The 16976-nt window shown below is 38.8% G+C and overlaps 1 protein-coding gene across 1 annotated transcript in view; it reads right to left on the bottom strand.

Moving 5' to 3' along the window:
- doc2a (double C2-like domains, alpha) overlaps positions 1 to 15739 on the bottom strand; it is a 33071-nt gene extending 17332 nt beyond the window's left edge. Inside the window, exons 1-6 of the mRNA XM_051886292.1 lie at positions 15443 to 15739; positions 6029 to 6348; positions 4457 to 4536; positions 4193 to 4267; positions 993 to 1102; positions 54 to 180 (exon numbers count right to left, since the gene is read on the bottom strand). Coding sequence (XP_051742252.1) covers positions 54 to 180; positions 993 to 1102; positions 4193 to 4267; positions 4457 to 4536; positions 6029 to 6344 — 708 coding nt within the window. The 5' untranslated portion in view covers positions 6345 to 6348; positions 15443 to 15739. The remainder of the gene's footprint in view (positions 1 to 53; positions 181 to 992; positions 1103 to 4192; positions 4268 to 4456; positions 4537 to 6028; positions 6349 to 15442) is intronic.
- Between the last annotated feature and the right edge of the window lie 1237 nt (positions 15740 to 16976).

The following is a 16976-nucleotide window of genomic DNA, read 5'->3' as shown; positions in this document are numbered from 1 at the left end:
TCAGGCACTGTTCTCACAGACTCAAACTGACTATGTGTGTATGAGTGTCTTACAGGTGGTGGATGTTCTAAACAGGTGTAGAAACGTTTTGTCTGGTCTGGTTTCACACGTCGTAGGGCCACACGAGACTCTCCAATAAACTCATTATGAGTCAGTTTATCCTCATCGCACACTGATAACCTGAGAAAAACAACAACAACAACATAAAAAAGAGAGTGAGAGAGTTATTCAATTATACTGGAAGGAGAGCAAAGATAAACATTAAAGCTGTAAATGTAGTATGGGCGAAAGTGATAAAAAAAGGCTATAAAAATACCATCCGCAGAGCAGCAAGAGCTGGAAATGGCTCAGACAGAAATGTATATTTATGAATGGGATTAGGGTGATATTTCTGGCTTCGCCAGTTTGGTCGGAAGTAAGCGCCTGCTCTTTTTTTTTTTCAAAGGTTTGCTTGCGTTTTTGTGGAACCGACACTCTCCTCTGCTCCTGTACTCTCCCTTGGAGATAAACGGCTAAATGCCTTTTCTCTGACTGCTGTCACCCCGCCACTGAAAAAAGGGCAAGTCTGAAAACACCAGCAGTGCCAGTCCAATATTGCCAGGGGATACTGTTCATTTATAACATGAGCACACAGGTAATTTTCTATGGATAATCACAGGATAAACCTGAGTGCTACAGCAGTCAGGAAGAGCACTGCAAAAATATTCAGGATAAATATATGCTGAATTTCCAAGAAATGTGCACAACAGTAGTTGTACCAAGAAACTAGATCATTCCTGAAGGTTCATAAGCGAAAGGAAGGTCTGCTAAGCAGTCGCACTCTCTGTCACACACCTACACACCTACTGTCGAAGCAAGATATGCAGGGTACTGTCAAATCACTGCTCTCAGAGAGGAGAATTTTTAAGACATATCCAGAATAGATTTACAGCCTGCTTGGAGTCGCCGATAAAGTAAGAGGGATTCAAGGGTGCACAGATGTCTTCACTAACCTCAGAGTCTTCCTGTGCATATCCTCCTCCGTGATGCCAACGTAAGTAAGAGTCTCATTCCAAACAGGATTTAGAGAATTACGTACAGTTTTGGTTTTCAGTTTATTTGCCTGTGGGTATAAAACATTTTAACTGCTGTCGCATTATTTATACAAATAATAAATAAATAAAATGATATTAAAAGAGTGAAAATTTTGGAACACTGTAATTCTTTGAATGCTTATTTACATCACAGGACATCACAGGAATAAATTAGGCTAAATTTTAATATATTATATATATATATATATATTAGTAGTGGGACGGTTCGCTGTAAGAAAATCGAACCGTTCGGTTCTCCTCCTACGGTTCGGCATGCGCTTACACCGCGGTTCATCCCAAACCTGATGACGCATCTATAGTATGATTTGTTAAAAACAACAAGCAAAACAGACAGATGGATTCGGCTAATGTATGTTTCAGTCGATGGATATGCATTCTAGTTTCCCAGTACGTTACAACAGCGATGATCAAAAGAACATGGACAAAACAGTCACTCGTTGTAAACAAATGTTCAATGACGTGCCGAAAGCTCTATGACCAGTCATTTACGCCGTCATCACCCGGGTGTTGATAGTGCGCGAGCGCAGGTGAGACCTAAACATCTCACGTTGTTATCTGTGTTTAAACTAAACTCATTTAAACCTTGCCAATTTAAACATTCATCCATAAGACGCGAAAGAGAACTCGCACACGCTGCGAGGAGATTTGTATTTGTATGTGTGTGTGTGCGCGCTCATCCGAAGCGCGTACATGGAGAGCCGCGTCACATCGCGCAAATTCTCTTTCGAGTCTTGCACCTAAACGGACAAATTCACACAAAAATGATGTCAACATGTCCATCTTAGCGAGTATCCTAACAAACATAGTAGGTTATGTCTTAGGAGAAAAATGAGACAGACAACGCATGTGTATCAGTATCAGTGTACTGGATCTTTGAATTATGTCTTAAAGGGACAGCAGTCTAATATTCCTGCTCTATGTGTTTTAATGTTAATCAAACGACAAAGCACGAAGAAATCATTCTTGACTGAACAGCTTTTGTAACTTCAATAATGTTTCATCTTTATTTAACTATTCAAAGAAGTTTATATGCAGTGTTATTTTATATTTGATTACTTTATTCTATTTCTATACCTGAAAGCTGTTAGATACCTGAAAAACCTGTAAAGCATTGTTTATTTTATTTGTATCTTAGCTCTCATGTATTTATTTGTGCTGTTTTTTTGTAGTTAGATTATTTGTTTTTATTTTCTTTATCTTTATTTGATAATTGTCCTATTTTTAACGGAACACAGCACATACCGAACTGTCCCGAAAACGTGACACTAAAACCGTGATACAAACCAAACCGTGAGAAATCCGAACCATCCCACCCCTAATATATATATATATATAAATTTAACAATATTACTGTTTTTACTGTTTTTTGATTAAATAAATGCAGCCTTTGTGAGCATAAGAGACTTCTTTCAAAAACATATTACTAACACCAAATTTGAATGCTAAAAAACATTTTTAGTAGTAGTTGTTTCTGGATTAAAAGTAGTAGATATTCCAGAGGAATTTGTCAGGTTTCATCATTTTGAATTTATATTTTCATCAATAAAACACACAATATGGCCAAAAATATTTTGACATCCCCTTCTAATTTATGTTTTTTGGCTAGACAAGACCATTTTTGGAATGGTCTGAGGAACGTGCTTTTCTGTTCCAGCATGATAATACTGTGCACAAAGCAAGATCTATAATGAAACAGTGTAGAAAAACGTGACAGGCACAAAGCCTAAACCTGAATCCCATTGAACACTACTGGGATGAATTGGAACGCCGACTGTGAGTCAGGCCCCATCACCCAACATCAATGCCTCTCTGATGCTCTTGTGTCTGAATGGGAACAAATCCCTGCATACCTGCTCTAACATCTAATAGAAAGCCTTCCTAGAAAAGGGGAAGCTGTTAGGGAAGATCAACTCTTTATTATTTCCCACAGTTTTGAGATTAAGGGCCCTATTTTAACGATCTAAGCACATGGTCTGAAGCGCATGGCGCAGGTGCACTTAGGGCATGTCCGAATCCTCTTTTGCTAGTTTAATGATGGAAAAAATGGTCGGCGTGCAAGGAGCATGGTCCAAAAGGGTTGTACCAAGTCTCTTAATGAGTCATGGGTGTGTTTTGGGCGTAACGTGCAATAAACCAACCAGAGTCCCATCTCCCGTTCCCTTTAAAAGCCAGTTGCGCTCACACCATGGCGGATTCACTATTTACATGGCAGAATTTGCAAGCGGAAAAACTGAATGCTTCTCCAGAGAGGAATCCTTTTATTTTTAATATTTAAAAATGTTTGTGTGCTGCTGCACGTCCCTGTGTGTGTAACAAGCAGAGTGTACGCGAGTTGTGCACCCGCCTATAGGCGCATATTACTAACACGCACTTTAAATAACAAAAAAAATATTGTCCCATTGACTTTAGACCAGGTTTTTGTTGGTCAATGGTGCAGTCGTTTTCAGTTGCCTCAAAATAGCAACGTGCCAACCAATGCGCCTGAACACACCTCTTTCAGACCAGTCTGCCCATGGGTGCGAGTGCATTTTCTATTTAAACAATGTGACGCTGGACGTGAAAATGATAACTGTGTCGGGCTGAAACTAGCAAAAAACACTTGCGTCGCCCCTGACGTTGCATTGTGCCGGTTGTATGATAGGGCCCTAAATGTTCAACAAGCATATATGGGTTTGTTGGTGTTCGGTGTCCTTGTATTTTTGGCCATATAGTATGTAAAGACTACAATCATACATAATTAGCTTGTTTAGCTCAGAGGTCATGGTAGTTTGGATGATACATAACACCCTGAATCAAGGGCATAGATTTGGTTTGAACTAGGGATGTCAATTTACATACATTCCCATAATCCATCATTGTTTAAATTAACAATTAATGAATCGATAAAGCTCTGAACACACAATGTATATAACTGATTAATAATCATATATGTTTCCAATAACCATGGAATAGATATTGGGGAGGTTGTACTTGCTAAACCCCCCCAACCCCCTGCAAACTACACCCCTGCCCTAAATGGTTAAAATGCCTTATAAAAATCTTTCCACTATAGTGAACTTCATGCATAAAAGGTTTAATTACTCCAAACAGGATCTCACCTTGCAGGCTCCTGGTAGAAGATGAAGTTTGACATAAGGATCTGCCAGGCCATTAAAATCCATGGGTTTCAGACCCTAAACAAAAAACAAGCCGTTTTAATGGACAGGAATGCTAAATAAAAAATATATAAATAAACAAAGGTATGGAGCCCTGTTGAAGTAGAACAAACTGCTAAAGGGTAAATCACCTGCAGGTTTTTGCAGTCTGAGTCATGGATAGGTGTGAGTGTGTAGTGAACTGCAGAGGTGTGAGTTGGACGTTACCTTGGCTCTGATGATGTTACAGTGCAGTGAACTGGTTGCTCTCTCATACCTCAGTTCAAATTCTAACGTCCCCAGTGCAGCTACACAATCATAGGAATGATAGTGTAAATGTTAATAACATCACTACCATATACCATAATACCTGACAAGCAGCAGATTAAACGATCCATTATGGAACACAATTAGGAGCTGTGCATATCTGACAGATGGTAAGATGGATAGCAACATTGCAAATTGGAATATTAAGCCTGTACTATGCATATTGCCAACGCAAAGTACAAGCTTAATATTGCAGAATTATTAACATAATAATTCACGTTTCATTTTGCCAGGCACTCTAAGGAAACACCTACAAAAATATATGATCAACATAATACTTTGCTGTGTACTATATAGCTATGTATTTCTGCAGGGCATATAGCAGGTAGAGTGCCTTTTTGTGGACTGACATTACCATGGATAATATATTATCCACATATATAATATATTTAATAAAACAATAAATTATATTTTATTATACATATAGGCCCACTGCCAAAATGAATGGGAACAGCTCCATGTTCGTTTTGTCCCAGAAACGCATTTTTAGTTGTATGAACTAACTAAAAAAGGAAAGTCTCTTATTTCTAATGATATAAATATGTTTCTATTCCAAATTTATAGTGGCTTTTTTTTTTTTCTTTTTTTTTTTGAGTAAATTGTCACTAAAGAGTCCTTTTCAAACATTTTTTTGAAACAAGGTTAGACATTTTTGACATTTTTTTGACATAACTAGTATATGTAAACATAGGCTACACCCATGGCTACACCACATTGAGATATCGATAACAGGTTAATTAAATATAATTTTTAATATAATGTAGGCCCTATACATTTAACAATGCATTTATGATTTTACGATTTGTTTCCCTCTCTCTCTCTCTCTCTCTAAAGTTCTATCTTTTTTTTTCTAGCAAACTAACGACCAACTTGCCTGAAGTAATGTAACGTCAGGTGACATTGTTTTGGTGTCTTTCCACGGTTGAAACGTTAATTGTGCGATTACTTGAGATAAGATACATTACAGTAAGTTTTACTGAATCTTTTTAACATACCTTCTGGTAATTATTCATATTTTTGTCGTGCTGTAGCCTAACTAGCAGTAAGGAGGAAGAGATTATCGAACTGCTAACGTTAGCTCAGTCTCCGCGGTCTGTCACGTGGCGTCACATTAACGTCAAGCGCGCCACAACGACATTGATGTTTGGATTTCGCAATGAAACTAAGATAATTTAAAGCTGAGAGTTTGATAGAAAAAACTATCAACTACAAAACTGTAAAAAATAAATAAATAATAAAAAAGAAATCTTGAAATCTCTTTTCTCCACCAACAGCTCAATGCACTCACATGTGACTCACATGTCATCTCACAGACTGTTTATATGCTAAGAGGCCACTGTACAACTTATGTAACATGATTATACTTTCATGATACCTTACAGTTACAGTTGTGTGTTGATGTGTGACTAAAGAATTTCCCTTGGATGTGTGTGTGATTGTTCTGGGATTTAAGCACTCAATGTCAAAACTTACTACTGTCATCACTGTCTGAACTGCAGATGTCCACCGATGTCTCAATGCTGCTTGCTGCTGACAGAGTCCCACCCCCTCCCCTCGCCCCTGCCTGCAGAGGGGACAAGAGACTTCCACTTGTTCCTCCAGAGGTCCCAACCCCTGGGCTGAGAGTCAGTGGAGAAGCAGGGTTTGGAGAGATGGGCTCAGCGGTCGGGGAGAGTCGGGGGAAATAGGCAGAGATCTGTCTAATTGGTCGTATGGGGCCAGGACAGACGTCTATGGCCATGTGTTCCTGGATGGAGATGGTGAGCTTTTTTCCCTTACGCACCGTCATAGAGCTAAACCAGAGAGAAAGAGAGTTATTTTGACACTTATTAAACTTAGATGAGCTTCATCCAAAGCAACATAAAGTACATAGATGGTTCCATCAGAACTATCCCAGCTACATTCACTGCAAACCTTGTAATCTGATTTGCTGTTCAGATTACACATTTGTAAAAGGTGATGTGCCGCAGAAGCTAGTGAATTTTTGAGCAGGTGACAAGGAGAATGAAGATGAGGATAAGGAGAAGGAGAGCTACGTTTTTCTCGTATAATTTCTCCTGAAATTTTGCTTGCTCCTGAAATAGGGCTGTCACCATAATGCTTATGAGTTGTAATGCCTCGCTGTCCCAGCACTGACTACCTTCGCAGCTGTCCTCCATATTAACCGAGTGACCAAAGAACTACCGGTATGCAAATTTTTTGCAGTGACTCCCGAATTCTCATGTAACTGTTCAGACTGAGATTGGACCTGTATCTGGTTTAGAACCACATGTGGAAGTGGCACAAATCAGAATCAGAAAGATCAGATTCCATGTGCTGTTCACACTGGCTACGTTTACATGCACCCAAATAATCCATTTGTAATCGGATTGACGGCTCAATCAGATTGAAACACGTTCATGTAAACACCTTAATCGATCCGACTGGGGTTAGATCCGAATGAAATTTAGATCAGATTGGAAGGGGTTGTTTATTCCTTTTCTAATCCGATCCAACAGCAAAAAATGACCATGTAAACGCTTGAATTCAACTACTTTCTTAATCGTATTCAGAAGTCTCTGGGGCACATGCGCAGTGCAATGTTGACATGCATTACGCAGTGCGCAAGTTCGCGTTCACGTCTTTAGTTGTAAAGATTTATGAATGTGTATGCCAACCGGGCAAAAATAACGATGAGCTCTGTTGGTGTCACGTCCATGGTTGTCTCCGCAGGTGTGATTGATATGACATCACATGACATTACACTGCATGGTTCAAGTGACACAATTCCGATTTTTTCCTCCCATGTGGCACAGATCGGTTATGAGCATGCACGACCGTGTAAGCAGAAAAAAAGCGCATGGATTGAGATTTTCACAGATCAGTTTCAGGCCTCATTCATATGTGGAAATAAATCAGATATGAATCGGATATGTGCGTTTGCGCCTGCAGTGTAAGCGGACAGATCGGATATTCCCCTGTAAATGCGACTCCTGCGTCACTGAAACGTGAGGGTTTTTTTTAACATTTCACGGTACAGACATACCTATAACAAACGAAACATGTCTAGTTGACTGGCAGAGTATTAATTTAATTTGTTTGTGTTAAATAAAAGGCGATCTGACGTTGAAATGTGTTGCTCTTGAAATCAGTGTTATGAGTGTGAAAATTTGGGCCACTTTTGCCTGCAGTCTGAATGAAGCCTAAGGCTACGTTCACACTGTTAGTCCAAATCTGATTATTTGTATATCTGATTGGAATCTGATCTAAAATTATCGATGTCCACACTGAGTAACACAACTATTCAGATCCTATATCTGTGTCCATTCCGCGTTTCCAGATCTGCATTGGTTTCTAAGGCAATGACATTGCGTTGGTAGTTATATACCAAAAACAACAACAACTGCAAAATAGAGGGGTTTGCAGTACAGATTAGGGCTGGGTAAAAAATATCGATTTCTCGATTTTAATCGATTCTCATTTTTACGAACCGATATCGATTCTTAAATCCCAAGAATCGATTAGTCTAGTCTGTTTTCAGTTGATGAATGAATAGAACATTGTAGCGCTCTTCCCATCTAATAAATGGCAATAAGCTTTGTGCTTTGTTACTTTTGATATAAAACAAAAGTCTCAGATTTCAAATTCTGTCAATTTTATTATGAAATTCAAAAAATAACCGTTTTGGCGCTGTTTGATGTGGCGTGACAGATGGCTGTAGCCTCAGATCAAGAGAGGCGGCAACGTGAAGCCCGCGTGAACTGATCATCTCCTCCGCTTTAATACCAGTTACAGTGCGAAACAAACATTAATGAGCACCAAAGGTATGTTCAAAGATACAGTACAACTTACCGAAATCCGTGGAATAGCTCAATCAGTGTTTCAGACGCGAAAGACGATGTCGCGTAATGTCACATTTACCTTATATGCACCATATTACACATTTGTTATAATTTATAATGTTCTTCAATATTTAATGCATGTTTGAATAAATCCATCAAGTTTTTATAACAGCCACCATTTAAATAATGTGTTTCAAAAAACGAATTGGAGTAGAAATATAATTACATAATTGTAAAGTTTGTATTTTAACTTTATTATTATAAAAACTTCCTTAACTTCCACTAATTTAAGTGTTTGTATACAAATCAGTTAATTTTAACCTTCAATATTATAGTAATGTAGAACCGATTCCCATGTATTGTTTACAGCATTAGTTGAGATTTTTTTCCTTGAGAAAATTTGCCATGTACTGTTCTTTATATATATCCAAAATAATCGATATTGAATCGAATTGAATTTAATCGAAATCGAATCGAATTGCAAGCTTGTGAATCAAAATCAAATCGAATTTTGAAATTTGTGTCAATACCCAGCCCTAATACAGATGTTGTTTTATTTTCAACGTCACGCTGGACTACTGCATCTTCTGAGGCAGCGGCAGAACCGGAGGCTGGTATGTGTGGCTTTATTCCGCGCTGTTGTCTCCGCTGGTCTCAAAACATGTCTTCAGTATATTGTCATGTTCTGCTCGTCCAGCACTTTGCAACAACACAACCTTGTTTCTGCAGTAACTTTTAGCATGTTTCCTATAACAACGTATGATTTTTACGTTTTACGTGGTGTGAGAAAGTCACAAAAACCTCGGGAAATCCGACCAGATCAGTCAGATTAAAATGGTTTTCCAGAAATGCGATTTGAATAGGATTTCAAACCACATACGAATGTAGCTCGAACTGTTCACACTTGCTAAATCTGATCAGTTTTCAATCGGATATGCACAAAAATCCTATTTGGACTGACAGTACATAGCCTAAGTGCCTTTACTCGAGGGCATATGGTGATAGGCTTTGGGATAGACCTGTGGAGTTGGTGTTAACATCAAAAATCTATAACCATCAAACTTCCCATAATTTCAAAAGCAGATTCAAAGCAGTTTCATGAGCACAGATGTTCATGTAGTCCACCCCAGCATGTCAGAAATTCACTACGCAGATCTTGAGGGCACTTGGTTTCACAGAAATGCATTTAGTCATAGATTCTTCTTTGGATGTTGAGGCCATTGAATTTGAACCGAAGAGCTCTTCTTGAAAGATCAAGGAAATGTAAGATAAAGGAGATGTAGACATTATACTGGATCTAAAGACCTGTGTTAGAGAACAAAACCAAAAGTTTCTTTGTTGAGTTCTACATGAAATGCTTTATACGTTAAACGGATATAAATATACATGAGAGTTACAACTTAGTTGCTGTGTGGAGCTGCAAACTACAGCACAAGAGCAATAGGCTAGAGGCTGAGAGTATGAGTAGGTACAAAGTGAAGTGAGGAAAGAGTGTGGCTGGAGGTTCAGAGTTGGAGGAGAGTGGGCGTTTGGATGCTGCGGCTTAAGAAGTTTGTGCTGAGCTCTAGCTTTAAGAACTCGCCATCTAAGCCCTGCTCAGATTTATTTAGAAGTCGTGAGCAAAAATCTATGCTTGAAGCCAGAAGCAGTGCTTGGCCGATTTCCTCTTCCCTGCAGGCTTGCTCAGTTTTATTCGATGCAAATAGAAATCACTGGTAAGCCTTTGTGTCTTCCTTTCTAAATTAAAGACCTTCTTCCAGAGACCTCTAAAGAGCCTTGTTTGTTGTTGTTTGTTTTGACAGACTGTCAGATACGCACTTGATCTGTAATACCTCCAGAGACTGAGATGAATTGACCTGGCTTGTCAAAACTGTTTCTGAGCTGCCGGACCTGAGTGCCACAGCACACTTTCAATTTCGACCTGCTCTTCTCACACTCAATGTGAGCCGAGCTGGAAAACAGGGCAACAGTTAAGGTTTGTCGACTTCACCAAGCGCTTTGCTTAAAGCACCACTGAGACCCACAACTGGAGTAGCTTCAGACCACATAATATTAGTTTTAAGAGTTACCGTGCTAGAACAATGAGAGGATGGGAAATGGGTTTAGAGAAGGAGAGAAAATTAGTGTGTAATTTGATAAGAAGTGAGAATGCACTTTTGACTTTATTCGTGGTTCTAGCCACAACGTCTTGGTTCTATGGGCACACTTGATATGCAAAAGCTCCCCTGAGAATGTTTCAGGGCGTTTGCAGCTAATCCTAGCAGAAATAATGAAGAATTTCAATCATGGAAGATAATTTTAAAGAGAAAATGTACGGTACAGTCAGCATCATTGTTAAGGTAGGACAACCTTGAAATACAAAAGCAGCTATAATCATGTATAATACTTTTATTTATAATAAAATATGGAAATATTAATCATTTTAACATTAATATTTTAACTACAATATTTTTGTTTTTATCATTTATTTATTATACACTACCATACAAAAGTTTAGAGGTCAATATTTTCTTTGAAAGAAATTAATACTTTTATTCAGAAAGGATGCATTAAATTGATCAAACATTTATTGTATTATAAACATGTATAATATATAATAGATTTTTATTTCAAATAAATGCTGTTCTTTTCAACTTTATATACACTATATTGCCAAAAGTTTTGGGACGCCTGCCTTTACGTGCACATGAACTTTAATGACATCCCATTCTTAATCCGTAGGGTTTAAAATGGAGTTGGCCCACCCTTTGCAGTTATAACAGCCTCAACTCTTCTGGGAAGGCTTTCCACAAGGTTTAGGAGTGTGTTTATGGGAATTTTTGAAGCGCATTTGTGAGGTCAGGCAATGATGTTGGAGAGAAGGCCTGGCTCACAGTTTCCGCTTTAATTCAAACGTGTTCTATCGGGTTGAGGTCAGGACTCTGTGCAGGCCAGTCAAGTTCCTCCACACCAAACTCACTCATCCATGTCTTTATGGACCTTGATTTGTGCACTGGTGCGCAGTCATGTTGGAACAGGAAGGGGCCATCCCCAAACTGTTCCCACAAAGTTGGGAGCATGAAATTGTCCAAAATGTCTTGGTATGCTGAAGCATTAAGAGTTCCTTTCACTGGAACTAAGGGGCCAAGCCCAACCCCTGAAAAACAACCCCACACCATAATCCCCCCTCCACCAAACTTTACACTTGGCACAATGCAGTCAGGCAAGTACCGTTCTCCTGGCAACCACCAAACCCGGACTCGTCCATCGGATTGCCAGACAGAGAAGCGTGATTCGTCACTCCAGAGAACACGTCTCCACTGCTCTAGAGTCCAGTGGCGGCGTGCTTTACACCACTGCATCCGACGCTTTGCAATGCACTTGGTGATGTAAGGCTTGGATGCAGCTGCTCGGCCATGGAAACCCATTCCATGAAGCTCTCTACGCACTGTTCTTGAGCTAATCTGAAGACCACACGAAGTTTGGAGGTCTGCAGCTATTGACTCTGCAGAAAGTTGGCGACTTCTGCGCACTGTGTGCCTCAGCATGCGCTGACCCCGCTCTGTGATTTTACATGGCCTACCACTTCGTGGCTGAGTTGCTGTTGTTCCCAATTGCTTCCACTTTGTTATGATACCACTAACAGTTGACCGTGGAATATTTAGTAGTGAGCAAATTTCACGAATGGACTTATTGCACAGGTGACAACCTATCACGGTACCACGCTTGAATTCACTGAGCTCCTGAGAGTGACCCATTCTTTCACAAATGTTTGTAGAAGCAGTCTGCATGCCTAGGTGCTTGATTTGGAAGTGATTGGAACACCTGAATTCAATGATTTGGAGGGGTGTCCAAATACTTTTGGCAATATAGTGTATATAAAATAATCCTGAAAAAAAATGATCATGGCTTCCATAAAATTATTAAGCAGCACAACATTGTTTTCAACATTGATAATAACATGAAATATTTTTTGAGCATCAAATCAACATTACAATGATTTCTGAAGGATCATGTGACACTGCAGGATGCTGAAAATTCAGCTTTAATCACCGGAATAAATTACATTTTAAAATATATATTACAAAACAGTTATTTTAAATTGTAATAATATTTCACAATATTATTGTTTTACTGTATTTTTTATCAAATAAATGCAGCCTTGGTGAACATAAGAAACTTCTTTCAAAAACATTTTAAAATCTTGCCAAGGGAGACACTCATATTCGTAGTTTCAAGAGAAGGAAGAATGCAGGAATAGGACACATACTCATACATAGCTGACCTTTAAGGTAATTTTGGCCCATTTGGCCAAAAGCATATCATTACATGCCATTGCAGCGATTTCTACTTGTCAATCCATCAGGGCATCTACTGTTTTGACAGGCATCATGGCTATCTCCACGGTGGTGGCAGGTAAGTTGTCATAATGGCATTGGTGCAGCACAGCTAATGAGATCATGACACATGGACGCTAACAAGATTAGCGATTAGCACAGAACCTCACGCCAAGCAGAATTTTTTTTCCAGACTTCAAATGAAATCTCTTCCCACCACCTGCTGTACATAATAATACGTGTCCGTGATGGTTTATGAAACCTGTTTATTTGATTATTTATTTAAACATTTTCAATGATTTGCAATTCAGTGGCGAGGACCGAAATCGAAGGATTGTTTTTCACCCCTCAGACTGAGGGGAATGTCAATTTGCATCTAAAATCACTATATGACAAAATGAGATTTTGGAAGAAATGATACTTGCACACTAGAACAAATCTGAATAATAATACAATTTTTATCAACTAAATGTGATTGTATCTTATATATTTTTTTCATCTTCTGAGACTATTTCTTCAGAGGTACTGTAACTCTGTGGGCTCATTTCAATTCAAAAGTGATTTTATGTCTTTCAGAAACTACCAAGCCAGTGGCAGATTCCAATGTAATCTAATTTACATAGACTTTATGTGTGCTTCTCCTGGTGGGCAACTGTAGATCTCATTCGTGGCGCAATCTTTGGAAATCTCTTTTTTAAGCAGTTCTTTAACAACCCAAATGGCTAGCGCAATGCTAGTTAAGTCAATCTAGAATTAAGTCAGCTGTCATGTTGGCACTATTGCTTCTATGTCATCAATAAAAAAAGAAAAACAAACTTGCAGTAACTTGCACGCTCTGCAATGTGTCGTGGCAGCGTGCAGACTCTCTCGCCTACTGCTTTGCATTGTGAACTGTGCGCATTGCGCAATAACCCGCTAACTCTGTGAGTGCAGTCACAAAATGAATGAATGTCAGTGTTCGAGATTGGATCACAGCAAGACATGAAGAGGCTGTTGAGAAGACGCCTCGGAGTGGGGGGTGGGACCGTGGGATGTGGGAGTGAGAGGAAGTAATGAAGAGAGATATTCCAGTACTGTAAATTACTGACATGTTTGGCAGTGGGTTGTCACAGTACATTATGACACTGTTGGCACTTGAAGCCAAACACAATGGCTAGATGGGATTTGGACTGCTGTCAACATACTCTCTAGCTGTACAATCTAGCTGACTAAGCTGCACAATACTTTAATTGTGCAACTGACACATGTATCTGGTTATACAGACCCGTTTCACTGTTTTTCTCTGTCTTTTGTCTCATTCAGTGTTTAAAATTCTTGTTCAGTTCTCCACTGCTTCTGCCTCTAGGCTAGATCTACTCCTGCTGATCGCCCACCCCTATATATCTGTCATTCTATCTCTCCAGCTATTGTTCTATTTTTAATTTTGTCTATGAAATAGTAATTTTCTTTGTCCAGTGAAAATATCTTAAAACCATATACAGTCAAATTTATTCAGACACCTTAAACATTTAATTCATTAATACAGTTTATTCACTATAGTTTAAAAAAATGGTAATAAAATATGACAAGATCTCAGAGTTAAACTGTGTCAGAAAAAAATTAATCTTAATTATGTCAGATAACACTTGGTCAGGTCAAAGTGTCTGAATAATTTTTGGTCCCACATTTTTATCAATTTTACTGCTAGTCCACTGTATGAAGAATTTTTGGGTATAATACGTCACAGTTTACTTTATTTTGCTATCCTCACTTACATAAATGAACTATAGTGTCCTGCACCCACTAGTAAAAATATATAAAAAATATCTGAATAATTTTTATTATTCCCCCCCACTACACACACACTTTTCTTGATCAATATTTTTTTTCTTTTTTGCAGAAAACACACACACACAGACACACACATCCATATTTTTACCAGTAAAAACATCTATAAAACTACTTATAATAATTAGCTTTATTTAAATCTATTTATTTTTTATTAATCTTTATTCAAATATTTTTTCTTTTTTCCTAAATATCTGTCTGTCTGTCTCTCTCTCTCTAAACTCTCTCATGCGTCTCATCAGCGGTATCATGTTCTCTTTTATTCACACAAGATCAGTGGTCCTGATGAGAAGCACATCACCGTTTCACAGTCAGTCACTCAGACACTGATGGATTACCAGAGTGAGAGAGCGGTCTGCATCGCACGCTTTCCAAAAGAGCTTTAAAAAAACACTGCATGCACAGTATCTCATATTACAGTATCCCCATGTGTCAGATTATTCACATATCTTCCTGCTCTATGCCAGAATGAAGTATATTCTCTCCATCTAAAGTTAAGATTATGCAAAAACAAAACCTCAAATGAGAGTTGAGGGGTGGAGGTGAGGTGAGAGAGAAACAGGAAGAGAGTGAAAAGGTTAACGTGCACGCATACATGAGTACATTAATACTTAACGCAGAACGAGTGCAGGTTGTGGGGGCGCACGGACAAGGACAGAAAGAGAGGTTAAGGGGACCAGCGGTAAATGGACAGAGCGGACTCTATGATAATTTCATTTCCAAAGATATAAACACATTAACACAGCAAGAAGGGGTTAACAATGAATTGACTAATTACCGGAGAGACAGAAAGGGAGGGAGGGGTTTGCAAAGAGAGGGACAAACAAAAAAAAGGAATAAACAAGGAAATGCCGGGAGATGGAATTACATAACAGATGCTAGGAAGTTAAAGGCAAAGACAAATAAGCAGGATTTTCTCTTACCTTTGATTGTGTGAGTGTGAAAGACTCCCTCATAAACAAGTGAATTCCTAAGCACAGGGGTCTGCACTAACAGGTGGTGCAAGAGAAAGAGATAGAGAAGGGGAGAGAGAGAGAGAAAGAGAGAGGGAGAAAGAAGAGGAGGGGGAGGGAGAGACAGAGAGGGAGAGAGAGGAGGAGAAACAGAGATAGTGAGTGTGTAGCATAACATCAAATAATCTATAGGATTACACATGCAGAAATGTGAAGAAGAACAGGAGGATGAAGGATTTGGGAGAGAAGGAGGGAAAGATGGGAGGAGATATTTGTTAGAATGCGCAGTGGCTGGAGAAACGGTGGGATGGATGGATTGGGAAAGAGAAACTGTGTTTGGACTGAGCCACATGTGCTACAATTTCACTTGCACGACAGCTAATTCCATTTCCTGTAGGCATGTTTTCTGTTTATTGTTGTAGTCTCTCACTCTCTTTTTCTCTGTGTTATACCTACTGTGCAGTGTTTTTGCAATATTATTTTATTCTACCTTAATTTACACTGTCAACATTAATAAGCAGGGCTCCTTTATCAGTGACTGAAGGGTTTAGATTCCTCTTAAAGGAATAGTTCATCTAAAAATAAAAATCCTGTCATCATTTACTCACTTTCATGTCATTCCAAACAGCTCATGAAAAAAACAATATTGGACATTTATTGTGCAGACAAAAAAATATATTCGTTTGAGGAGAAATATCGTCTTTTGTGTTCCACAGATGTACAGGTTTGGTACAACATGAGAGTAAAAAGTAAATGATGACAAAATGTTCATTTTTAGGTGAACTATCCCTTTAAGAGGAATCTAAATCCTTCATGCAGTCACTGATAAAGACTCCCTGCTTATTAATGTTGACAGTGCAAATTAATTCATGTAGACTAAAATAATATTGCATACACATCTCACAGTATGACACAGAGCGAGAACTATCCCTTTATCCTGGTTTGTAAGTACTGCACTACTGTTTCAATACAGTATAAATGATTTAAGCATGCTTTGTATGCATTTTATGTTTCTGTTGTCTTAGTTGCTGGCCTTGCAGTGTGTTGGTGTGAGGGTTCTCACTACAGTTACATGTGCCAAGGAAAGCATCTGTCTCTCTCCCTCCATATAATTTGCTCTAATGATGCCTAATGATACATGCGTGAGAACACACACTCCTACATACACACACACTTGCACAATACAATATCAGAACACACATTGTAAAATCAGAACACACACTTTCACAAAGATTTTTTTTTTTTTGAAGAGGACTCACTGATCTTATTCCGCCTCAACTCTCTTTCTAACTCAATCTCTCAAGACAGGGGGGATTAAAGATGGTCTGTAGCATGAGCAGTCGCTCATTTCTTTGTTTTTCCTCATTAAAAATCTCCCTTGGCTTGATCCCCTTCTTTTTTCTATGCATTTCACCCTTTCTCTTCCTACTCACTCCCACTCCTGTCTCTCCCCCCTATTCTTTCCATCTCCTCCCAGAGGATTTTTGTCTCTTCCTCTGGCATG

This window comes from Ctenopharyngodon idella, chromosome 3 (genome assembly GCF_019924925.1).
Source record: "Ctenopharyngodon idella isolate HZGC_01 chromosome 3, HZGC01, whole genome shotgun sequence".
In the NCBI taxonomy this organism is placed as follows: Eukaryota; Metazoa; Chordata; class Actinopteri; order Cypriniformes; family Xenocyprididae; genus Ctenopharyngodon; species Ctenopharyngodon idella.
Note: the sequence above shows the minus strand (reverse complement) of the source record. Positions and strands in the feature narration are given on the sequence as shown.